General features: G+C 34.3%; 2 protein-coding genes across 8 annotated transcripts in view; one reads left to right on the forward strand and one right to left on the reverse strand.

The window, feature by feature from the left end:
- Positions 1–12,804, reverse strand: part of LOC128203252 (eukaryotic translation initiation factor 4 gamma 1-like) — a 42,346-nt gene extending 29,542 nt beyond the window's left edge. The window contains exons 1-10 of one of the 6 annotated variants that reach the window (XM_052904571.1): positions 12,761–12,804; positions 12,460–12,624; positions 11,423–11,463; positions 9,801–9,926; positions 8,995–9,135; positions 8,598–8,771; positions 8,119–8,289; positions 7,252–7,353; positions 4,856–5,492; positions 2,857–2,966 (exon numbers count right to left, since the gene is read on the reverse strand). In XM_052904571.1, coding sequence (XP_052760531.1) covers positions 2,857–2,966; positions 4,856–5,492; positions 7,252–7,353; positions 8,119–8,289; positions 8,598–8,771; positions 8,995–9,135; positions 9,801–9,926; positions 11,423–11,463; positions 12,460–12,550 — 1,593 coding nt within the window. In that variant the 5' untranslated portion in view covers positions 12,551–12,624; positions 12,761–12,804. The other 5 variants (XM_052904575.1, XM_052904572.1, XM_052904570.1 and 2 more) reach the window with 5 other exon arrangements.
- A 23-nt stretch (positions 12,805–12,827) lies between these two features.
- Positions 12,828–25,901, forward strand: LOC128203253 (lysosomal amino acid transporter 1 homolog). 2 transcript variants are annotated; one of them, XM_052904577.1, is made up of 8 exons: positions 12,828–12,926; positions 14,293–14,520; positions 15,438–15,567; positions 16,643–16,733; positions 18,655–18,875; positions 19,186–19,272; positions 22,085–22,255; positions 22,869–25,901. In XM_052904577.1, the coding sequence occupies exons 2-8, from the start codon at positions 14,345–14,347 to the stop codon at positions 23,049–23,051; spliced, it is 1,059 nt and encodes a 352-aa protein (XP_052760537.1). In that variant the 5' UTR covers positions 12,828–12,926; positions 14,293–14,344; the 3' UTR covers positions 23,052–25,901. The 2 variants fall into 2 exon arrangements, with proteins under 2 accessions (XP_052760537.1, XP_052760538.1); XM_052904578.1 differs by lacking the exon at positions 12,828–12,926 and having other exon boundaries at positions 14,375–14,509.
- The last annotated feature ends 772 nt before the right edge of the window (positions 25,902–26,673 follow it).

Genomic DNA, 26,673 nt, shown 5'->3' on the forward strand with positions numbered 1-26,673 from the left:
GTGTTTGACCATGTTAAGGAGACGCAGTTCACCTGACAGCTTCATTAATCTCTCTCATGTTTTACATTCCTCGGAAGGTCAATGACACAGAGGTGAACAATGGATAAAAATAGCACCTAGTTAAAGTTAAAGCAAGGGAAATAATTACTAAGTCATTGATGTTTTTTCTGCATGGCTGTTTCCCTAGGGCCAGTCATTCCAAAAGGAGATTTTGTATGAGAAAAGGGACCTGTGAATAACACAGAATTATTTACTCAGTAATACTTATTCCATTTATAACATTATATCACATTATTTAAATGTATTGTATCATATGTCATAGATAATAATGAATTCTAAATAATGATAGCATGTTGCAAAATACTTGCTTTAATCACAAACTATATTTTTGTCATTTTTTCTTTATGATTAGGGAAGAATAGAGTTGAAATTTTGACAAAAAATTGTGAAAGATATATTCTTTTCGAGGAAGATAATGGCCCACAAATCACTAGAAAGACTTCACCTAAGACAGTTTCTGACCTTCAATAAAGCATCAAAACAGACTACTGCATAAAAGATTGGCCATCAAAAACTAACTCCTCATCAATGTTAAAAACCGAAGTGTCAAGCTAAAAGGTTCTATCTGCCCCTTTATTCAATATCCGTTAGAACCATTTAGCTTTCAACCCTTCAACAGGGATGCCAAAGCAAATTTGTAAAAAAGAGGAAACCAGTATGAAATATAATCATTTTCTTGTTCAAAGATAACAATTTAATGTTAAAATTTTGTTGACAAAAGAAGACAAGGCTCAAAAGTGGAAAATTGGCATCCCTGCTTGAAATGAACTTAAAAACTTCATGTATGTTTTGACATGTGGAGACAAGTTTTTTTACAGTCTAGAATTCACTTATTTACCATTATGCCATACAAAACTATACACTTGAAATAAGAGTTATGGCTTTAGTGGCAAGCTGCAGGTAGATAAGTCCTTTTTTCATTTTACTGTATTTTACAGTACAAACAAGGATATAACTTAGCACTTGCCCACTCACCAAAGGCGACCCATTTCCGATCTGAGCGAGTGAAATTTTTAAAGAAACTTGCCCAAAGGAAGTCCGATTTTTTCATAGCTGTACCAGGTAAAATGCTCCCAGGCCCCGAGTAATGCCTATCTCTAAGCCCTTGACTTTGAAAAGTCTCAAGTCTTGACACAGATCAGCAATATATATATAATGATATTTTTACAAAATAAAAGGTTAAGTTATAATGAAATGAAGATATGCAGTTTAGAGTCTCATGTCTGAACTCGGGCTTAAGACTATGTTTGTAAACTTTGTCCCTGGCTTGGTCGTGTACCCCAGTACACCGTACGCTCAGCTTCATTAAGTATGTTGGACATTTCGCTAGGACGATCTCGATATCATGAGGCAAAACAATGGGCACCTCTCTTTAATGACAGTTACTATCATCAAAACATGTAAAACATCATTTTTGTGCCAAATGATCCCTATTAAGTATTATAACTTTCTCACCAAACAAATTGTAATTTCAGCTTTCTGGTCTTGTGATATGTTAATTAAATGCAAGATCTTAAAAAACACAATAAACAAAGTTACATTGAAATCATACATAAGTAACACAAAAAAAACATTGTACTTTGAGCATAATACAATCTCTCAAATTGCAGTTACTATCATAAAAACATGACCTACTCATCTTGTAAAATACAAATTCAATAAACATTAAAATCATACATAAGAAACAAAGAATAATACTGAAATGTATTGCAATTTAAACATTAAACAGTTTCTTTACTTTTGTGGAGTCTTTTAACGTAGTATTTGCTATTATGCGACATATTTATGACTAAACTTTTATGTTGAATGTTACATTTTGCTATAAGGTAATGCTATCACTTATTATTTGTTATTGTTTGCCAGAAAGTTGAAGTCAAAACGTCGAAAATCGTAAACAAATTGATCAGTGTCATTAGACGAATTACATGCGTCTCGGTGATGATAATGATCAGAAACGGTGTATTTTCCGGGCCCTACCTCGAATCGAACCGGTTCCTGCTATTGTTGGGCATTCGCATTGTGTTAAAAATGCATTGTTTTACGAAATACAAACAAAAAGCACAATTCATATTTGAATTTTTATTCATTTCTGAGGGGAATTGATTACCTTTTTTGGGGAAAATATGACTATTGTTTGGGAAAATTGGATGATTTTCGGCGAGGGGAAACAGCCGTTATTCGGCGGTAAATTTCACGAAAAAAATCACCGATACCGGAAATATCAGTTGTCTGCTTTCTTTTTGTAAGGGGGTCATAAAGTAAAACAGACAACTAGGACTCGATCTCCCTGCTGGATGACACAGGATATTCCTGCCATATTTCTGTGTATTACACACTAGAGCAACAATGGTCAGCTTTTTAATTCGGATGGTCTTTTTTTCGGATGGTCTTTTTTATGATTGGGGTAATAAAATTTAGATCTATCCCACCTTTTTATAACCCCTGATTGAATGAAATTATGACATTTCAAAGTAACGGTACATCTTGGAAATGCATTCACAGATGAAATAAAATAATTTTATATCTAATCATTGACACCATTTATTAGATAGTTTATCTGTAAAAAGTATATTCACATAAAAAAGATTTGGCCACAAATATTGGGAGTAACATCGTATAAATTTGCACTTTCCTAATACCCTTAAAAAGCGCCTATAAAAATAAGAACTGCTCATCAGTAAGTTTGCTATTGACTGGGAGGTGTAGTCTGGCCACTTGCTTATGTGCTAAAGGGTTATTGCAGTGTAAACAGAATGAAAGTCCCGAGAATGCCAAAACTGAGGCCTTGCAACTTACAGCTGTTTTTTCTGCAGTGTCAATGTAGGCGTCAAACTCAGATCCCTGCATCATTTCCCCTTTCTTGTTTAAATCTTTTTTGTTCTTCTTCAAGCGGTCCTTTTTCACAGCTGAAATGTATACAGTTAATGTTACTCGGTGTATACAAGGAATTTAGCTCTTTAAGCTTCCGATTTCTGGGGCAGTGATTACGAACAGTCTCAAGTCTGAGTTCGGACTCAAGACTCATTATGGATACACTTCATTTTATTGTAATGTTCCTTCTACCAGAGCATTGATGGTAAATTTGCTAAAATATATTCATATTTGAATGGTTTACTATTATTAACATACATTTTTGTAAAAGAAATGAAAAAAATATGATTTTTTGGTCCATTATTAAAATGCTTTTCTGAGTCTGAGTCTAGACTTGGACTTGAGACTGTTCGTAATTATGGCCCCTGGTCTGTTGACATGGATGCTAAAAGGTTCAAGGTTTCAACGACCGTCTCAGTTCAATAAAACTTGCACTAAATTTTGGTCTCGATGGGGAAATACTATCAACAAATTCAATGTTAGTTTTAAGTATGAAATACAGAACGGATATTAAATGGACTTTCTTTAAATAGCTGACAGTGAAATATTATTTTTGATTTAGGAATCATTCAGCAAGGCGGTTGGTGTGAAGTATGTCTGGCACAAATTTATGTATTATAAGAAAACCCATAGAGTCCAAGGGTTTCAAGTTTTCCATGTTTTGGCAATTTCATCATTATTTTGCATGCTCCAGACATTGCAGATCGGTTCATGCAAAGCATAAATTTCAAAGCAACAGAATGCAGGTCAATATCATCCAAAAAATTGAAACTGGAAGTTGACTAGCCAAAACAACGTGCACATTATTACCCCCATCATTAAATGACGGGGCTTCCATTAAGAATTTGAAATTGAAAGCATGAACTTCATTGCTTTCAGTTTCTCAAAGTGGAAGTCTTTCCAAAACTACAATTTGTTCCACTGTTTTGCAACTATTTTGTTAAAAATTAAGTAATTAGCAACTCCATAAATTTATATTAAAATATTTCATTCTACTTCAAGTCTGGTTGGAAATGTGTCCATAAAAGAAACATTGACACCAGGTTTTGATATTTGAACATCCATTATCTTGGAAATTATGATTTTTTTTGTACTTCAAGGACTCAGTAGTAAAAGTTTTAGCCCATTTTTAGGGAGTAATATACTTCCAAACTTCCTTTAATGGAAGCCCTGAAATAATCAGCAAAAAAAATACTTTTTTAATGGTGAATATCTGCTTGAACTTGAAATTTATTTTATGTCAAAAAAATATGGCAATCTGACAGGTCAACAGACTCGGCAGGTTCTGGGGAACCTCCATGAAATTGGGTGTTAAGGGATTCCAGAACACCTTTGAGTGTCAAATGCTGTCTAATCAGAAAACTTTACTTCAACTGAAAAGCTTTAGAAATACCCCTGTGTTCAGGCTTTGAATATATTCTGGCAGTAATAGAAGCTGGGAGTGTTTACCAGTCATCAAAATTAGACTGGGAAGATGAACAAGCCCGAATTCTTTTATTATTGCTTTAAATAAAATTTTAGAAAAAGCCCTGCTATATTAAATGCAGAATTTGAGCAAGCCTGGAAGGCATTTTTCCAGTGCTTGCATGCTTGTGTTAATTTCAACCACTTGTTTATATGAAAACAAATATGGTTTGTCTAAACATATATTTTCTTTTAACTGGAAGAGTTCACATGAGCATTTATACTGAATTAAAACATTTTTATTAAATAAAAGAATCAATCTGACTGTGCAAGGTACATATTTCAATTGGTTAAATAGCTATGAATATACCAATCTTGTCTGTTCCAAGTAACATTAAGTAAATTTCGATAAATAGTTTTATTTTGTCAAGGGTTGCATTACATAACATTAGCAAGCACTGCTTTATCTTGTCTAGTTATTCTTTTTTCAGGTAAGACTTAGAAAAAACAGCAAGCTTACCAGGGGCAGCATCAGCCGCTTTAGTTGGTGCATCGGTTGAGGTAGGTTTCTGCTCTGGTATTTCCGGGGTTGTTTTCTCCACCGGCGTTGGAGGAACTATGTGCACCTCTGGAGTTGTTTCACGTGTGCTTGCCGCACTTGAGTCTGTTGCACTGATATTATTAGTGTCCAAAGCTTTCACACTGACTGATACAGGTTCTGATTGTAGTGCTGGAGTTTCGGTCTTCTCTATCTTTGCTGTCTTTACAACAGAGTCTGTTTTTGTCTCAATGGGTGCACTTGCGGTCTGTGTTGGTTCTTCTTGAGCTGGAACTGCCTTCATAACCACCGGAGTTTCTCCGTTAGGTATAAATGGTCTAGACTCAGCGTTCCTTCCTGCTCCTGACCCAACCCCTGTCTCAGGGACTGGGGTAACTGTGACTGTATGTGCACCAGTGGGCGGCGTTTTCACTTCCGGGGGTGTGTGTACATGTGTGGGGTGGGGGTGTGGCTGGGGCGGACCCCCCGGCCCTTGCATGGTGGGCGGGGGATGAGAGGGCGGATGACTGTTGGACTGTCCAGAGCCTAGAGTGGCGGCCACCAGCGCTGCAAACTGAGCAGCCACATTCTGGCTCTGTGGTGATTGGGCTGCCGGGGGCTACAAAAAAAGCGACACACATCAAGCTTATTCAACCACATAATATAAATTCATTATATACATTTTAAGTATCAAGTAATTCATCATTAATTGATAACCAGAATGAGTTTAAATTTACATGGTCATGTCAGTGTTTTCAAAAAGAACTGGCTGCCACAAATAACCAGTTCAAACTACAAAAATACTTGAATATTAAGTAGAATAAGAAGCTGATCTGCTTCTTTACTATTTGGGTTGGTTAAACCAAATTTTCTAGAATCCTTTGATTTACCAACAGCAAGCAATCAATTTATTATTCATAAATTTTATGACAAATGCGAGTTATCCTAATATATGGGAACTAAATCGTAATTACACATTCAACAAGGAATTTAGCACTTGAAATAAACACAGTAAATGTAAATGTTTGGCAAGTTCACAACATAAATCTAGCAAAAAGCACACAACATCAAGCATAATAAGCATATGGTGATAACTTAGAATTCTAATTTTCAGACTCAGTGAATCAGATGACAAAGTGAAGCAGAATGTCTGACCAGTTCAGACAATGTCCAAGACAGATCCTTGCACCAAACATTGTGAGAATTCATTGCTATAACCTTTGCTTTGGGACTACAACTTCCAGTGTAAACTTGTCAGGTAGGATATTTGAAAGATTTTGTAGAGCTTTGGGTTACTGCAGGGTTCGACACTAATTTTGCCAGGGACCCTTAAGGGACACCAAAAAATATAATCAAGTGTCCTTTTCTGAGGCTTGGTATCCCTGACACAGAAAACCAGAGTCCCTGCATCAATTTTCGTGATAGGTACCCCCATCTTCAACTTACAATGCCTTCCTGGGAGCCTATAAACAAGTTTGTGATGAGTATGAGACTTAACAAGAGGCATGCAAAGGTGTTCATAGTCCTCATTTAATTACTGTACAAAAATAAGAAATATTGTTTGAACAGTTTTGAACAATGATCATTAGAAAATGTGACATACCAAATATCGAAGATTTACGCCTAATGGTTTTTGCCAAAGACATGTTTTAACTTTTGGTTGACATGGCAAACAGGTGACCTTGAGAGCGGGGTTAATATTGACCCAGAGGTCATTTTGTCAATGACAAACAGATACAGTCATTCCACGAACAAGAAACAAACCGTTTTTACTGACCTTAACCATACATCTGAACCCTTTAATTACAAGGGCCCCAAATTTGTCCACCATGAGGGTCAAATAACTTTCAGCTATAAAAAGTCCAGAAAACCAATGTACCTTTGAAATGTGTGTCAATCTGAGGCTTACAGTGCAAGATTCATCACTATGGACCATTTTACAATTTTTGTTGTACAGAAACTCACATACAGCTTATATAGGTTATTTAATATGTTAAGGGTCTAAGAATGAGCAATACATAAATTATAATTACAATACTAAATAGTGCAGGAAATGCTTCAAGTTCTAAAACTATGGATGAAAAGTTTTAGAGTTTGAATCATTGAAAATGTAATCGGGTTCAGTTTGCATACTGTAATGAGTTTATTGTCATTGGTGTTTTAGATGTGAACAATCTGGTGTATGCAAATTAAGTTCCCAATTACAAATGAACAGAACGCAAATAAATTCTGCCTGCAAATTTGAAACTGGAAGTTGATTTGCCCATTTGTTTGCATGATATTCCATATTTTTTATTGTGAATATTTGAATGCTGGAACCAACATTTTAAGTTTCTATGTAACATTTTGCCAGAAAATATGGTGTCCCGATGGGATACCTGACTTGGAGGTTCTGGTGTCCCTCCTTGAAATTGGGTGCCCTCAGGATCCCGAGACACTTTTAGTGTCGAACGCTGATTAGAATAGGCCACTTGTGGTAACTGTAGAAAAAGGCACAATGAAGACTACTATTTAATATAAATGAGTAACAAACTCAAATAATAGATTAATGCGCGAAGTGTTACTCCGTTACATTTTGGTATATATTAAGTGAGGATCAACACTGTTTTACACCAAGAAGAATAAATACATGTGGCCAAGCCTATTAAGATAGATCCTTAATACATTTACAGAATTATAGTTTTAGTGATCTTTGTTTTTTCCGACTCTTTTAATGATATTAGAAATTCAATTAATTCAGATTTGATAGTGTGTCTAATCAGTTAAAGTTTAAGGTTGTTTATGGGTGTAGAAGATAATGCATAGCAGAAGCATGATGAATCAAGGTAATCTTAACAACAAAATGCATACAATTTTGTCATCTAAATGCAATACCTCTATATAACTACTTCCGTATGTACATTCAGTTATCGAGTTCTTGCACTCGGGTGACAATGTATGCTGTAAGTTGCTAAAACATGAACATAGCAAAATAAGCAACGTTGAATATTGTCCAAACTTTATACCTGCCTCTGGACATTCTACCTATCAACAGTCATCGAAATTAGACATTAGATGAACAAGCATGAATTCTTGCCTAGGTATCTCTTTTTTTTTTACAGGTCCTATATATATAAAATCAACAATTTGAATAAGCTTGAAAGGAATTTAAACAATGCAGGGCTTGCGACTGATGCTAATTTCGACCACTGAGCCAGTAACTATAAGTAAACTAGGTAAGCAGAAAAGCGACAACATGTACTGACCTGGGCCTCACTCACCTCGCCCGTACTTGTGGGCGTACTTCGCGAGCTAGAGTCGGAAGCGCCTGCCTCAGGACGATTTGATTTTATCTCTGCTGTTATGTCGTTACCAGTGTTAGGGTCAATAATTGGGATACCTTTTCTCTGTTTTGCTGGAGGGGGTGTGGGCTGTAACTGAAATTGTAATTGTTCAATCAAGGTTTATAACAAAATTGTTTCATGTTAGCCTACGGAAAATGTTGGTGTTTTTTTTTTTACTGCAGATAGGATTCATTTAATATGATGAACAGGGATTTGCTGTCTATAAACCAAATATGAAATCAGAATGTTAATTGAAGTTATTGATCTGACGCCCGTCAACGCAATAAGAATTTAAGGGCCATAATTCTGGTTAAAAGGATGCAGCACAAAACACTATGGAAAAAGAACAGCTCCTACTTGAGTCTGATGCTGGATTAAATTTTTATCTATGAAAAACCAACCTGCGCTGTAGGCTGTCGAGGAGTCTGTTGTTGGGCAGGGGCATAGTATATGGGAGGGTTATTGTACTGGTTATGGTATGGGGGAGCAGTCATGGTCTGTTGTGGGGGCGTAGGGTAGAGTTGGCCCATCTGGCTAGGAGGGAACTGCGGGGTCGGCATTCTCTGGGCCTGCATCTGAAATATAGTGCATGTGGTTATTTCTTTATCTGTCATTATAAAGAATCTTGAGCATAAAGCTTCTATCCCTACTTTACAACTGACTTCTAAAATGGAGAAAGCCTAATTCGGAAAAAAAAGTCATTTGGCATTGCGGATTTGCCCGAATTCAAATAGTCCAGAAGCTATGCATATTTTGGCAATTCAAGAGTGAACAAAATACATCAGCAAGTACACTTACAGGTTGGCTGATAAGTATGCCGCCCTGTTGGTTAAAGTTGAGCATCCCAGGATTAGGGATATACATGCTCTGATTCCCAGGGGTCTGGAATCGAGGCCGTAAAGCCGTCGGCATAGTGTTGTTCGCTCCAGCGAAAAATGGCTGAAAATATTGACCGTATTATTAATTTTTGTACATATCTTTTCCGATCTTCACAGCTCGTATGGATTTAACACTAAGGTACTTTACTTATACATCAAGTTATAAATGTTTTGCTGAACATCAAGAGTCCTACACTTATGTTTTTTATGATTACCATTCTTGGTTATAACAATCTTGGTTAAATAAACTCAATATATTCTTAACTGATGTCTTTTAAATACACAGCAGAATGATGTTGGTTAAAGGGCGCTACAGAGCAAAAAACAACCTGTTCTTTCAAGTCAATAAGGAGTAAAACATCTGTCAAAGCAAGAATTATGGGCCTTGTTGCACATGATCACATTCTCAATGGTAATGTTCCAACTATAGGGCAAATCTTGACAATTTTTAAAATCAGAGTGCTTGTGCGTACTGTTTCTATCAATATGTATAAAAAGTTCCATTCCATTCTGTAAGTAAAAGTCTGGAAATACAGCCAGGGTTGAAGTTATTTCACAAGGACACCGTTATTAAGAAAGAGGCTATGACCAAGTCTCACTTATTTAAAAAAAAACCACACACACAAAACCCAACAGTTCAGTCCAAAATGTACTGAATTACTCGACAATCATTCGCAGTGCCATTTTTTAAAGTTTAAATGGTATTTCCGAGAAGGTCTGACTTACCGCATTGGGCTGCGACATTGGTTGTCTGGGCTGATACATTGTCGTGTTTGGGTATGTAGATTGTGGTCCAGTCTGCATGTAGGTGCTTGCCGGGTACTTAGTTATATCATAGTTGGATGTCGGCAACTGGAGAATTGAAATGAAAGAAAATACTACTGAATTACGGAACAAATCTGACTGAACGATTTAGGAGGAGAAATTAACATAATCATTGGTCGAAATTAACACGAGCCTGCAAGCCCTGCACTAGTAAAATGTCTTCCGGGCTTGCTCAAATTCTGAATTTTATATAGCAGGGCTTGTTTAAAAAATTGATGCCAAGCTGTAGTATATGAATTCGGGCTTGTTCATCTAAATGTCTAATTTCAATGATTGAATAATGGTTTTTAAAAAATAAATCCATTAAGAACTCCTCAACCTTAACTGTTCTCAAGTGATGTTTAAGCAGTTGTTTTATACCATACATGTGCAGAGCTATAGATAAGATTTTTCAATTAATCGAGTTAACACATGATTTTTTTTACAATCGAGTATTCAGGCATCAACATTGGGCATTAGTATCATTTTTTCACCAAATGATTTGGAAGCAAAATGAGTAAACAGATGAAACATACATATTTCATAAACTACATATTGTACAGTTAAATTTTAATCCGACATGCAGTCTTTGCCTTAAAAAAAAGTTCAGTACTTGCCCTTTCGGGCAAGTAATTGAAGAAAACCACTAGCCCAAAAACAGTTTTACTTGCCCAAAATATTAAAAATAAATAAAAAATGAAATAAATTTAATCAAACAAAAACACAAACGAGAGAAGTATTTAATTGAAAAGCGTCCTGTCGATGCTTATAAATTGAATACTACAAATGCTGAGCATCACCAAATGCAATTAATGTGTAAATATGCGAAAGCCAATATTTAGAACGTACATTTAGGATTTGTGAATTGTTGCTGAAGAAATTATGAAAAATGAGGGATTTAAATTTCGGAAAATGCACTTGCACTTTTGGGCAACCATCTGGGAATTTTGACTTGTCCAAAACAGTATTTACTTGTCCCGGGCTTCGGGCAACCCAGCTACGACGATGACTGGACGTGCATTTCACTGGAGAAGTCCTGTTTGCAACTCGTTTCTGCTTAATAGTATGAATCGATCTCATTACTTTGCAGTCTTATTTTTTTCACTGCTGTGTAAATAAACTTTCCATCATACTTGATTTTGAAAATGGTTAGTATTGCAGTTTACTTTTCAAGTGCTGAGATAACTAATATAGGCTGTCACCTAGTTTTGTTTAGGACTCGTACGACATTTTGTTTTGAAGCTCTTTATACCCGGTTTCCTTAACAGTTGTGTAAAACATTTGTTTTGAAGGTATTTACGGTTTAAAACTAAATTTCATATTCTGTAATTTGATTAGCGAAATTACACTGTTTCCCTGGAGCGTTTATGCATATTAACTAGTTTTTCACTTAATGTTACAATCACAGTCCATGAGATTATACCAGTGATGAGAATCAAGATCTGGCATGAAACTTTTCAAATGGGTAAAATGCAATGTTTCCAGAGCATGTTTGATGTACTTGAATCATCCATTAAAGTTTTTATTGTATAACTTAACAATACCTGCTGCTGCTGAGAGTACTGAGAAAAATCTTCACCTCCACCTGAAAGAGAGATAGAAAGCTATAAGCTTAAGTTATATTTAACAAAATGTCATGAAGCCTCTGTAAAATAAGTACAATATATGATACTGTATAAGTATTCCTTCATAGAGCATCGCAGTCGAGTCACATGAGCGGTTCACTTGTCTTCCAAGCACTTATTACAACCAACTTCTATGCATCAGAAAGTTAGTCGAGAGCCTCCTACGTCTGTTCATATATCCTGCTTCAGGTAAAGATTTGAGAAAGGAGGACTAACACAAACCTTAATGTCTACTCAACACACCCCCGACCTCTAAGTCAGCCAAGTCATACAAAAATTGTGGACAAAATCCTTTCTATCTCTCTCTGTTTAATGTCAACTCCTCTTCCGAGTGTTACTGACATGAACGGTGCGCGCAAATTTTAGTCCAAACAAAAAACATTACATTAAATATTTCAGTGTACAATGCACTACAATTATATGCTTACTTATTTTTATACACCTAAATTCTTTGAACAAGGAACGAAATGATCATTTTCTAAAATTAGCATGATTTTTTGAAAACCACTGTTTGGCAAGCTGCCAACTAAATTATTTTCTCCTGACAGAATATAGCCGATGAGTTCAGAAATCAAACAAGCAGTTGATTTTTTTCAGTATTCACAATATGTTTTACAAGTACCATACCATAATAGCAACTTTTAATGCAGTGTTGTTTTGATGATGAAATTAAGCAACAGGCAAGCATGACAATGACTCATGGCCACAAGCTGACAGGTTCTACTTTCCATTTCTTATCCAGGAAGTACCCTGTTTACAATCAATTAACATAATGCAAATTATTTCAAACCATCAAATAAGAAAATTACAAGCTTACGCGCATAAATATTGCAAACTCGGAAAATTAAAGCCACGTAAAATGCACATGTTGAAATATGCCGGCTTCTGTCCACGTCAAGAAAATCATTCAGAAATTGGCGATATGTTTAAATACAATAATAAATGTATAGACATACCAGTTACAAGCGAGTAAACCACGTTTCCAGGGTATCTAGGACCTTGAGGTTGTAACGGTGGCGAATTTGACGGTTTGCCACGACCACTCATTGCAACGTAAATAATTTGCTGTTCTTGTTCCTCAATGAGGACCAAACTCGAAGCTTGTTTTCAAGCTCAATCTCCTGCGAGAAAAATAATGAACAAGTAAAAACATGGATAAAGGGTTAAAAATTCATACGAACAATATATTTTTGTCCTCAAGATGATAATGCAGTGGATGTTGACAGATAATTTACGTTGTCACACTAAAATGGCTACCTTGTCTGTCCGCAAGGAGACGGCTATACTCGGATATTTCCGCCGAACATTCACTTCCGGTAATGCGGTTAAAGGTCAACAAGTCATGTGATATTGTTTTTATACCACCCATCCAAAACAAAGATTTTCGAATGTCCTGAATCACGTTACTTTTTCAAGAGAAAAGGTTTTTAATATGTTTAAGCATATGTTTTCAATATGTTTGTTTTGTAATCAAATATTTTGCAGTGTTTTAAGTTTGTTTATTATTTTAGTTATTGTTTAAAGAACACATACAGTTGAGCAGTTATTCGGATGTGTCCCAATTATTGGATATCAAATCATGTTCGGATTGTATGTGAAAGTTGGGACTAATAATCATTATACTCACTTGTGAAAGACTCGCTGATGTTTGATAACAAGATGCTGGTTATCTGATGTTATCTAATGTTTCTAATCGTTCGGATAGTTTAAACTGCTCAACTTAAATGTTTGTAAACACTATTTTAAAATGATTAATGAAAAGGACATAATCATTTTATATATATCTAATTTTTATTGATCTTCTACCCTTTGGTCATTTCATCAATCATACCCTATGGATCAAATTAGTAGATAGTATAATGAATAGTCCCAATAATTGTACGTTGAGGGATTTTTGGTATGGCAAATCCTTCACGACGTTAGGGATTAGAAGAATCCCGTTTAACACACCTATTATTCCTCGGGATTAGAAGAATCCTGTTTAACATGTCTTTTATTTTAGGGATTAGAAGAATACCGTTTATCACGTCTATTATTTTAGGGATTAGAAGAATCCCGTTTAACATGTCTGTTATTTTAGACTAGTATAATGAAGTGCTAAATTGAGCCTGCACAAGGTGTGAAATAACTTTAATTTATTAATTTTGTAAACCGTTGGTCTGTTACTCTCTGAAGAGACAAAGTGACCCAAAACTGGAAGGTTAAATCAACCTGGGTACAAAAAATACCTTATACCAATGATTATAGCCCTGTCATCACTAGGATTATTTGATGGTCCTTGAAAATATTTTGATTAATTTTTGGATTATCTGTTTATTTGACAATTCATTATTTTGAACACCTTGAGTTGTGAATTGAGCTACACAATAATAAAAAAGACACACAATGGTACAAACAAATACCCCAGATAACTGGCAAACTGTGAATAACAGTTCTATATAGATATATTGGTATATTGTTCCGACTGTTTTTAGCACACTCTCTTCTGACCTATGGTGTTTTGGTTTGATTTGTGACCTGGATACATGTGAGTTTAGTATGGCGGTCACTTAACCAGACCTGTGGGTTTTCCCTGGATACTCAGGTTTCCCCAGCAACAAAGGACCACACTTTCATGCAAAATATTGCCAGTTCTAAAATCAGTGTCAAATATCTTCATCCATATCATTTAATAATCTTCATCCATATCATCTAATAATAATACACAAATGTACTACTTTATTGACTGTTACTCAATGGAAGTAAATTCATTATTCTGATTTCATCAAAAATTACAATTTTATATTTAGATTTCTGACGCAGTAAGCAACTTTAAACCAAAGTTAATCAATATCCAAAAGGATGCCATGGCAACCACTTCTGTTTGATGTACCTCCATCGAATATCTCGGACAACTGCAGCCAAGGGGTGCAGTGGATCTACCATGTGCTGCAGGACTGTGTGTATGATGCTCAAGGAATTGCATCTGAAATTCTGGGCCTGGCCTCAATTGTCACATGGATGATAGTCAGTATACCGTATGTCTTTGTTTCTTTCTCAACAGTCGTAACATTGAGCCAGTATAACATGTTGTTTGTTTCTTTCTAAAGTGGTAACATGAGTGATAGTCAGTGTAAGTTACAAAGTTGTCTCTGTTTTGTTTTCCCAACAATCTTTTCATGGATGATCATCAGAATGATGAGGTCTTTGGTTTTTTCTCAGCAAATAAGCTTTGATAATTTCAGTTAAGCCAGTTAAAGCATTAAAGGAGCATGAAACAGTTATTAAAAATCCTATCACAGAGTATCTAGGATTATGGTATTTAAATCCTTTTATCATTTTCACTTTTATTAATCTTCATAAAATGTTTCATGTACAGTTTACGTACATGTTTACAAGCATATCATTTCCTGATGCTCATTTCTAAGACCTTTAACAAAGAACTTTACCTGATACTTATTATCATAATTAAATATACTTAAAAATGGAATGATGTTCCAGGCAGATAAATAAAAAAAGGCTGATACATTTAAAGGGGCTAGACACCAGATGGTCCCAAAACCATCAAATACATTTTCCACAAAACAAGCCTAGTATTGTCAATACTAGCTAGTATGAAGCTGACAATACATCATAATTTATTTTTTTTGGATGTCCCAGCTGAGTTTACCCGTTTAAAATATGGCATTAAAATGATGTTTCCCAGTTTATAATGTTTATGTTTAGCTTGTGAAACATGTGATTCTTACTTTTACTTACAAATACTTATTTTAAGTTATACTGACACTTTTTTTACTGACGCTTTTTTAAATTAACTGGGATTTAAGGGGTCAACATACACAGTGAATTTTAAAATCTTTTTCCTGCAATTTTATTATCTGGTGTCTAGTCCCTTGAAGAGATCAAGGGAACTCCCAAGCTACCCAAACTCAAATCCTTTGTATGATATTTCCAGGCAGATGATTAAAAACTTTCGAGACATCAAAGGCATCCAGGGGATTTCCCTGCTGCTCATTCTCATGTGGACACTTGGGGATACTGCAAATTTAGTTGGAGGCATTCTTACCAAGCAACTGCCACTACAGGTACAATTATACATTCCAATTGTGTTGTATAGGCTTGTATTTTATATACAGGTCCAATTTATGTGTACGCTTAAAGTGACACTCATATTTAAAATCAATACATACACAGGTATGACAAACATAAATTTTGAGTGATAAACCTTTATCTGCTTACTAAATAATGCATTTATTGAAAATATTAATTACTGATAACAAGATCGTAACCATGTATTTAATTGCAGAAAACTCACAAATATTAAATGACTTGTGGGTCTTAAAAGATTTACAGCGATCAACTCTTTCGCCTCATAAAGTAGAAATACTGTGTTTTCTGCACCTTCCTTTCAAATTTAACACAATATCCTTCATAACAACCATTGTTTTCAATATTTATTCATCCATCATGGTAAATTAAAACAATTGTATTAATTGTGGTACATCTTATTTGGGAGTAAGAGTGCATCTTTAAGGGAAGAAAATCCTTAAGAAATTCACTTATAAATCTTACATTACAACAACCCTATGGTATGAGCTTTAATGCAATAATATTTTAACTAACTGAGGGTTGAGGGTGATTTATTTGCGTAATTTTACCCTAAAATAATCAATACTGAGAAAAATTAATGTTTTAAACTGGTACAAATGAAGATAATTGCAACCTAATGTAATCGGTCAATTTTTGTGTATTTCATGAAAGGCTACAACTTATTGGATTTCTGATATCCATGACAACACCTATGTGTTCTTGACATAGGTCAAAACAATCTCAGAATTTTGGAGAAGGCTATAGTTTAGATATTATGGTATATGTATCAAGGAAACTTCATGCAATTCGTCTTTTTTCTCAGCCTTTTTTGCCAAACTAGAAAATTCTAACAATTTTGATTTTCCTGGTCAACCTTGCCATGTACTGAGTGTTTGCTGATCTAGAAATTCCTCATTATGTATTTGATCTTCCAGATTTACCTTGCTGTTTACTTTGTATTTGCCAAATTTCAAATTTGTCACAGTGTATTTAATTTTCCAGATCTACCTTGCTGTGCATTTTTGTGTTTGCCGTTCTAGAAATTCCTCACTATGTATTTGATTTTTCCAGATCTACCTTGCTGTGTATTTTGTGTTTGCCGATCTGGTGCTATTTGCCCAGTTCCTCTACTACAACTGCTACTGGAAGAAAAAGTATAAAGGTAATCTTCCCTGTTATGATATTTTCCAATGTTTTTTTTGGTTAAGCAAAATATGTTTGAAAAATATCTCTTGAGTAGTATACTTGTTGAATCCCTGACTTGTGTATGAAACCTTAACCTAGTGACTTAGTTGTTGTCACTGACATCCACCTTGCACCAACTCATACCTGTATGACGCAGATCACAAATTTAACATGACTGTCTTGAAAATACTTTAAAGCTGCACTCTCACAGATATACCATTTTTACAACTTTTTTATTTTTTGTCTTGGAAAGAGCAAATTTTTGCGTAAATATCTGCAAACCAATGATATAAGATTGCTGACAAAAAATGAGATCGTAGATTTTTCTATTTCCGTTCAGAATTAATGTTTTATGGTTAAACCGTTTACCATCGGTTTAAGAAAAATGCATAAAACATCAATTTTTGAACTTTAATATAAAAATAACTGTTTTCCATGTATTTTCACAAAATATGGCTCATTCCAAGACAAAAAAATAACCAAGTTGTCAAAACATTCAATCTGTGAGAGTGCAGCTTTAAACTTATTAAAGGAACTCATACCTGGGTGGTGATGCACAAAACATAAGTATTTATCATGAAGAACATGATTGATATTTTTTCTTACATTTCACCAAAAAGCATGTGCGATGATGTTTACTGACGTCACAAAGCGCAGTAATTTTTAATCACTATTGATGTCAAATAGTTCCTCTAAAAATCATGTTTTGACAATTATTTAAAAAGTCTTGCATACTGAGGTATTTGATTGCGCTTTTTTGAAATGGCATGATATACATTTCATAAACTATACAATTAAAGAAATAAGAAGTGGCCCGTTGTTGCGCATGAATCATCTTTCATGGGGGGAGTAAGACGGGTTTTTCCAGCACTGGTCACATTACCGGAAACACATGTTGCGGTATGCAAGAAAAAGTCATCCACACTTACCCATACAAGCATCAATTATCAGTGATCCAGCCAGGATTTGAAAAGGGCAGAGTGCAAGGTCAGAAAGAGCACTTTTGATGTGCATTGAATAAGCCTTAATGAGGCACTTAAAAGGGTCAATGTTCAATTCATATTGTGTACCAGTATGTGTTCAACTGTTTGTAACAACTTTTAGTGCTAAAAGTTTGTTATGAATACCTTCAAATAGTTCATTATCATGAAAGAGGGCTCTGTCAAACTAAAGGGCACAACAGGGCATAGTGTTAAGACAGCAGGGAGCTGGAAAAGGGCAGCAGGGTGCACTCCGCTGCTTTTTAGGTCTACATGTAGCTGGAGCAAGGCATCATTATATATGACTACAGGCATAATAAATCCATAAGTCTGGCTTAAATGTTTTATTATCCCCCGCCTTGAAAAGGCGAGGGGATATAGTAATGGTAGGCGCGATTCCGTGCGTCTGTGCATGCGTGCGTCCGTGAGTCTGTCAGTCCCACCTTCATTTCTTTGCATCTCCTCTTACATTTCTCATGCGATTTCTACCAAACTTTCACAGATTGATGATCATAAAGTGAAGCAGCGCATATTGTCGGGCTTTCCCGGTTCAACCATTTTTGAAAGAGTTATTGCCCTTTGCTTATTTTACATTTAAAATTGGTTTCTTCGCTACTCCTCTTACGTTTTTCATGCGATTTCTACCAAACTTTCACAGATTGATGATCATAAAGTGAAGCAGCGCATATAGTTGGCTGAGAAACTACCCATACCATTGATTGGCTTTCGGTACAAAAAATGCCCCCATGAGGCGGGGGATATAGCTGTCTGTGACCGCTCTTGTTTTATTTGAGTTATTCTCCTTGTTGGACTGAAAAAAATGACATCTGATTGTGGTACTTTTGTTTCTTCAATTCAAAATGAGTATTATGCCATTATTGATTTTGTTGTCCCATGAACCTTTATCTATTTTTCCAGACTATGAACCAATCCCCTCTACCTCAACTAAGTCAGTCGGAGTTGGGACCAGCAATGGCAATGTATCACAGATCGTATTGTGTATATCCGGTGCGATGACACTGTGTTTACACAAGTCCTTTCAGATATACAACAGTTCACACGAGTCTAGTCTCATACACCAGCCGGCTGGCAGATCTCTGTTATCCACTGATTTGAAGTACCATATACATATATTTCATGTAAGTGTTGATCATTTTATGTTATATAACAATTTCCTCTGTTTCTCATAAACTCTTACTCAAATATAGTATGTACACCATTAAAGTATCATACATTATGTTCCTAGAGAGGTGCCTAAATTTTTGATTTTAATTGCATCTGTTACCATTGTAAAAAGTACTCTTAACATAGACTAAGTTTTTCATTGTCAGTTCCTACAAAACATGATAGAGTCACTTTGATTACCTATGTTAGCATCAATGCCTTTTCAGTTGGAAAGTCAGTATCAACTTTTAGATGTTATCAATGTGTAGTGTTGTGTATTTGCAGAATTTAGAGGACGAGGTTGGTTATGGGATTGGTGTGGTATCTAGTGTTTTCTACACCGTTTCACGAGTTGGGCAGATGTTTAAAAATGTGAGTACCTAGTATCTATAAGTATCCCGATTAAAAAAATAGTTTATTTAGCATTAACCAACCCACAATTTGAGGGGTGGGCAGGTAGATAGTTTGTTTTACTGCCTGAGCCCTTCACTTTGTAAGGAAAGACAAAAACGGAAAGGCTAGATAAGCTTTTTGGCTGGGTGTTATTGTAGGCGATCAGGTAACTCTAAAAAAGGTATTTTTCAAATTTTGATCTTATTAAGGTGAAAAATCATGTTATTTTCTCTGCTCCTATATTCACTGGAATGAAGTATAAATTTCATAATATTACTAGTCCTATAGAATTTGTTCACCGATTTCTTGAACAAGCCAAAATGCCTTAATATGTTAATGTTATTGCCCCAATGTATAAACAAATAACAAAACCAAGATATCTCTACAAGCCATGATTCATATTCACTTATGTCTTCAGTCTGAGTTAGAGACTCGGACTCTAAAAGCAACATTTTATTTTTGTTTGAAAAAAACACCTATTCAATAAGCAATGATGGTAAATTGCTGTAACTGTAACACACAATCTGTTCTACAATCAAGCTTACATGTACATCTTTAGTCAACATTAGTTATATGATAGATATTTTTAAACATTTAAGAAGTCAGTTTAATTACTGAGTCTGAATCTGAAACTGACTCAAGAAGTTAGTGAATATGGGGCCTAGGTTTGTGAGCTTGTGCTAAAGCCAGGGTAAGAGAACATATCACTCAATAGTCAGGTTTTGAAAAAATATTCTAATGGCGTCACAATTATGATGATGATGATGCCATAACTGTTTCTCAGATAGCTTTCTATAGCTTCACCGATAATAATGTTCAATTTTGATGCCTGGTTACCTCATCAAATTTTGGTATCAGTTTAAAAAGAAATGCTGATTACTTATATGTAATGTAGGGTTTTAGCTGATGGGTTATGGAAGGGTGCTGCCCCCTGTCCTGTTTTGGGAGCATCCTTCTGCCCTCATCAAGACCAGCATGGGCACCTTTCTGCATTGATAGAATTAAATGCTAAAGCTGCCTAAGGCTGTCAATTTTATTTTTTTTATTAAATCTCATAATATGATAATACATAGTATTTTTACATATTTGACAGTTGAGACCTATTATCACTTCAATTCAGCATAATCCTCAACATTTCTTGTCAAATTTATAGTGTTCAAGTTCTTCACAGCCCGGTACAATGTGCCCTTTTCTTTTTTAGCACCCTGTCTCTTTTCTGGAGCACCAGGTCCATTTAAAAACCAGACTGAAACTATGAAATTAAATATGCATTAAACATAAAGTTATTTTTCGTTGAAGTGGATGGCACTTTGAAGGCATTTGTCATTTACTGTGACAGCTCTTGTCTTTGTATATTCTTTATCTGTTAATCATAACCATTCAAATCATACTAAAATAAGATGGGGTGAACATGCATTTAGAATTCACATATTTGTGTATTGAAAACCATAGTTCTGATATTATATCAACATGAACATATTTGCATTCATCTATGATATAAAATATTGTAAATGAAGTCAATCTGCATGTATTTTTTTCTTAAGCCTAGGGGTATTAATGGACATTTAAATACATAATGTGCAAAACAAATCTCATTAATCATGTCATTAACAAAGAATTGTCATCATTCATCTCCATCATCTATAAATAGGAAGCAACTCACCTTTATGTAATTATTGAAGCAAAGCTTGATGCCTCAGGCAAGTTAATTATTCAAATTGATTTCCGTAATTCAAATTTTAAGAATTATAGTTTGCATTTATATTTTTTGTACAAGTTTAAGTTACGATTTATAATGAAACTTGGTAAAAAATTCAGCAATAATTCTGCATTCGGTATTTTGCATCTGTTTAAAAGGCATTTGAACAATAAAACACCCTATTTGAGTCGTTTAAATGTTTTTAAAGATTTACTCATGTATTAAGAAGTGTACTGAATTGAATTCGGATAAATAACTGAAAATGATTTTTTTTCATTTTCTAAACCATTTAGTCTGCAGGCCTGACACAAAAATTAATGCTAACATTCTTAGTGTTTAGTGCGAAATGCCTCATGAACGCCTTTATAAAAGTCAGTGCACATGTGTGAGCTATTAGATTAAACTATTAGTGGTTGGCAATTATTTTGCTCCAATATGAAGGCAGTATTTTTCAAGATTTCCAAAACATTTTGTTTTTCAAAAATAAGCAGTCATTCATTTTTTATTTAACTCACGTAAAGCAAAATATATAAAGAGTTGCTGGCCTATTAATAAGGTGGTATACACAATCAACAGCAGACTACTTATATTTTCTAAATGTTGTTAGTATTTTTGTATGCACATACTATCAACCTTATTTCTAACAAATGGAAAATTGGCAGTTGTTGTTGTTATTAAATGAAAATTTGGAAGGTTTTGTAATATGCTGATGGCTTTTTGGTTGTCAGAGCTCTTCTAAATGATTAAATGTGAATCTGTCCAGTGATGACAGAGGCATTTCAAACCTTCACGTTAAAAATTAATAAAAACAGATGGAAAGCTTCTTGTACCAGATATACCTGTTAAAAAAAAATATGCTGGGCTCAGTAACTTTATTAAGAAATTTACTTTTAAAAATCCACAAGGTCATCATCAAGATGTTCATGTTTTCACATTTTATTTTGCTGACTGTTGTGGTAAACCAAATTTTGTTAGAGTATTTGCAGCAAGAAAGTCGCATGAGTGCAAAAGATTTTGTAATGATGGCTCTCACATTTAATTTTTGTGTAATCTGATAAGATAGGCTCTAATGTACATGACTGTGTATTTCAGTACAAACGCCAGTCCACGGACGGTCTGTCGATCATGATGTTTATCCTGGCTGTGCTTGGTAATCTCACCTATGGTCTCTCTATCCTTGTGCGTCAGCTCGATGTCAACTACATACTTAAACACCTGCCGTGGCTCATCGGAAGTCTTGGAGTTATCTTCCTTGACCTCTCTGTATCCTTTATAGTTTTTCTTTCGGATTTGTTATCTTTTCTTCCAAGTTTAAAGTTTTTTGTAATAAATATTTTGATCACAATATCATAAAAGTAGTTTCTTAGCTTTTTGGGAGAATATGTAAGTTAAGATATTATCATGGAATTGGTTTTTCATCATTTGAACTAGTGTCATTATTCAGCAATTTGAATATTGTCCAGTGGCTGTATTCAATAATGACCCTAGAATTCACTTAATATTAAGAATAGAATCCAAGTGTGTTAATTGAACTGCCAAAATAACTGGCCAATAGACAGAATGGAATCATTGAGGCGTGTCAAAGGACAAAGAAGAATGGTATTGAACCCCATAACTTGAGAACTGTTCAAGATTTTAATATAAAACTTTGTACACAGACATGGCCTTATACGCATGACTAGTCCCACAACTATGGCATTTATGGTTGTCCCTTGCTTAAGTTAGAGAGCTTTAGCATTCATTTGCAATATTTTTTTAAACAATAAGGTTGCAGTTATAGATTATTTTAAAATCACCACCACCACTATCATCAGCATTAACACCATCATCAAACAACAACAACAACAACATTGTTATCCCTTGACTAGCCCCACAGTTATTAGTCCAGTTCAAGTACTACGAGAAGACTGATGATATGAACAGCCTCCTCAAACAGCCAATATTGAATGATACTGTACTGCCAGATGAGGTTGAGGTGTATGTTCCAGCTCATAGGGATCATTCTGCATCAGTCAACAGTATCACTACGGCATCAGTCAACAGTTACACTATAAATTAATTATTGTATTATTATCTAGTTGTTAGTATCCTGAATCATTTGTCACTTTTTTGTGTTATTATTTTTGCCTGATTCTACCTTAAAATGACATCAAATGGACCAGATTATACCTGTAGATTGGATAAGTCAGCAAGAGGATTAAATGTTATTTGCTCATTTAGCAGTTTATAATGAATTTACCATTTTGTAATGTTTTAATGCATTTATTTGTTTTAACTTACAAGTAATTTATAATTTGATTTTAATAGCTATTGTTTAAATTGTTTATATTTAAATCAGGCATTTAAGTCTATTTCTCGAAAATTTGTGATAGTGTAGCCAGTACTTGCCTTGTTGATAGTGTAGCCAGTACTTGCCTTGTTGTTTGCTGTTTTTATTGATGTTTCAACGCTGATACAAGGCATACTTCATAATGTTGAAACTATGGTGCTTTAAACACAATAATTACTGATTGTATTATCTTACCATGCTGTCAACACGCTATTACAATACAAGGTATTTTTGATTTTATGTTGTTTAAAGTATGGTGCTCCATACACAATAATTACATTATATATTTTATGATATTTTAGTACATATTTTTTAATATTTTTTGTGCACTTTTTATGTTCTACCTGAACTCAAAAATCTCCACAACTTTTTATTCACAAGACCAGAAAAATATTATTTCATATCTGACCTATGTCAATTCTTTCAGGGCCCATTTTGGGATTGTAACTCAGTGTGTACAATATTGGCAGGGGTTGTATTCACTTAAGTCAGACTCAGACTCAGCATAATGTAACTTTATTTGTGTTGTAACAATGCTATTATAGGACCAAATATTCTTAAAAAATTGGTGTACATGATACAAATAATCTGCACTAAAAGCAGGCACAATATTTCAACTAAATTAGTTATATTATAGATATTTCGGAACATTTAAGAATTCAGTTTTCTGAGCCTTATTCTAAAACTGAGACCTAGTGAATTTGACCCCGGTAGTTTATACAAAAACATAAAATCACACTTTTTTGACGATTTCTTCAGAAACATGTTTGTGCGTTAATTTAATTACATTTATAAACAATGTAAAGTTTTGCCTACCATCTATTCACCAAATTATAACAGTTTGCTATTTTTACGCTCGCCAATTTACCAACTAGCAGTTAACTGTCAAGAAACTTATGCCTGTCTTGCACTACGCCAAAGATGATAAGAATATTTGAAACTGCAAGGACTGAATTTTGATATAGTGTTAGATGTGTTAACAGCAACTTGACATCACTGAAATTGTTTAATGAAGCAAATGAGGGGAAAATATGGAGACTGGTTATAAAGTTTGACATAATAAAAAATAAGATATCACAGTTTGACATTACAGGTTTCCGTAGTATATTAATTATGTTGAAATGCAAATACTTACTTTTTAGGGTTACTTTTATTTTTATCTCATTTCTTTTGCTCTTTTTGATAATAATAATTATGAGAATAAGAATAAATGTTCATGATTATAATATGAAAGTATTTCATGAATATCAATTTCATAGAAACTGCTTGCAAAATCATATGTTCATCAACACCCTTGCCGTGTCATAAAATCTCCACAAAATCTTACATTGCTTTTATCTCATGACTATATATAACTATTCACGCTATCGGGTACATATATTTTACTTTTACTTTGTCTACATTCCTTTATCTGAATATGGCTGAGTCAGGTAAAACATACAATCCCCAGGTTGAAGGAAATTATTTCCTTAGTAGATGGGGGGGGGGGGTCTTTATTTCCTAATTTGGACCCCAAAATGGTACATTTGCTTCTGTAGAATTTAAAAGTGCATCCCCCCCCCCCCCCCTGGGGGTTTTTATGTTGAAATGAAATAGCCCTAAATAGTGAGTATGATTACTTATGAGAACATAGTTGTGATTGAACATGTGTGTGTGTGGAACTTTACATTGTACATTGAAATAGGCGGCGAGTTGTGTATGCAGAAGTGCGACAAAGTGCTATTTGTGAGCCCTCTTTACTCATCCTCGCCACCCCAGTGTATCATAACCTATGTAATATTATAGGTTATGATACACTGGTGTGCCTAGCATGTCTTTACTTAGAAAGTGCCACATAGCGCTATGTGTGAGCCTTACTTCCCAATCGACAATAAAAAAAACCCAACATATATATACACATAGGTTAAACTCTCTTCTTACGTACTTTTGTATAACAGTTTGTTGAATGTATTTCACTTTATTATTTGATATGGAACAACTTTAGTAACTTGCCCATGAATTTTGTGGAAAAAGCTCTTAATTCTGAGTAGAAATTTAATTTTAAAAATTGTTACAGAAGTTTATTTTTAAACTGTTTTATTTTAAGAGTTCTGTTCCTTTTAAAGTATTGTTGTTTACAATATAAACTATCACATATTAATTTGATGATATACTAGATTAAAAAACAGAAGGTTATGATTAATTTTATGTAATTCTCTTTAATATAATTAATATGCACATGCATATTATATTAATAATGGATGTATTTTTAAATCTTCCCAGGAAACAGACACAAGTGTGATCTAACTTTCGTTACAATCGAGCTAAAATAAATTTATATCAACTAATTGATACATGTTTTAAGGTTTATAGAACAAAATTCCTTATCGATGTTATGATGATTCATGGAAATGTTTAAATGTTATTTTTTGTCTTGTGCAATATTGATATGTTAAATGTTTTACCAAAATGATGTTTCATATGACTTACCGTTGTAATTTTTTCAGCGATTATTATCAAAATAAGCTGTGATTGAGTGTGTTGTTTTGCTTACATGTATTTACTTGATATTTGAATCACAAATAAAAACATTTGAGCTTTCGGCTTGATGTTGTTAATTTTAATATTTTGTTAATATGTTGTCCATATTGGAATGCAAAATCTCTAATGCTGGCTATGACTAAAATCAAAACATAATATATATATATATATGAAATTAAACCACAGTCTTGCCTTTTGTCATTATATTTATGTCGACTCATAAATTAAGAAACATATCACCAGGTGCATTAGCCACTTGGCCTTTTAAACACTTTAAGATAAATGTGTCAAATAGCGAAAAGTGACGACAAAAAATGTAATATTGTTCTGAAATATAGCAAACATTTGAGCAGCATCGAACGATTTTGGGCTTTCGCTCATAGTTATTACAAATTATGAAATTATCATTAAGGAAAAACCACAAAAAGAATATTTTTTATATGTATATTAATTTCCTCCAAACTTCTTTATTTAAAAGGATTTTGATTGGCGCATCATTTTTTTGTCGATATATGACCATAAGTTTACTCATGTTTCCATAGCTAACATAATATAAACATTTGAAGATTAACAACCTTAGTTGCAATGTTGACAAAATCCAACAATTTTAAAGTACACATTGGTTCACATCACAATGAGCATAGATCAGGCATTTTACTATAGCTTAATTATCAGGGGCGTAACTTGGCTGCAAACACTGTGTAGGCTGTCTTCTCGAGGATTCCGCCATTCTAGAGACTTACCCTCTCCGGCTTTTGATATGTCGTATAAAAAAGCGTCAGTCTTCATAATCGTTCCTGTTATCAACTTTTTGGAAATAGATGTAGGCTGC

Source organism: Mya arenaria, chromosome 9 (genome assembly GCF_026914265.1).
Source record: "Mya arenaria isolate MELC-2E11 chromosome 9, ASM2691426v1".
Taxonomy (NCBI): domain Eukaryota; kingdom Metazoa; phylum Mollusca; class Bivalvia; order Myida; family Myidae; genus Mya; species Mya arenaria.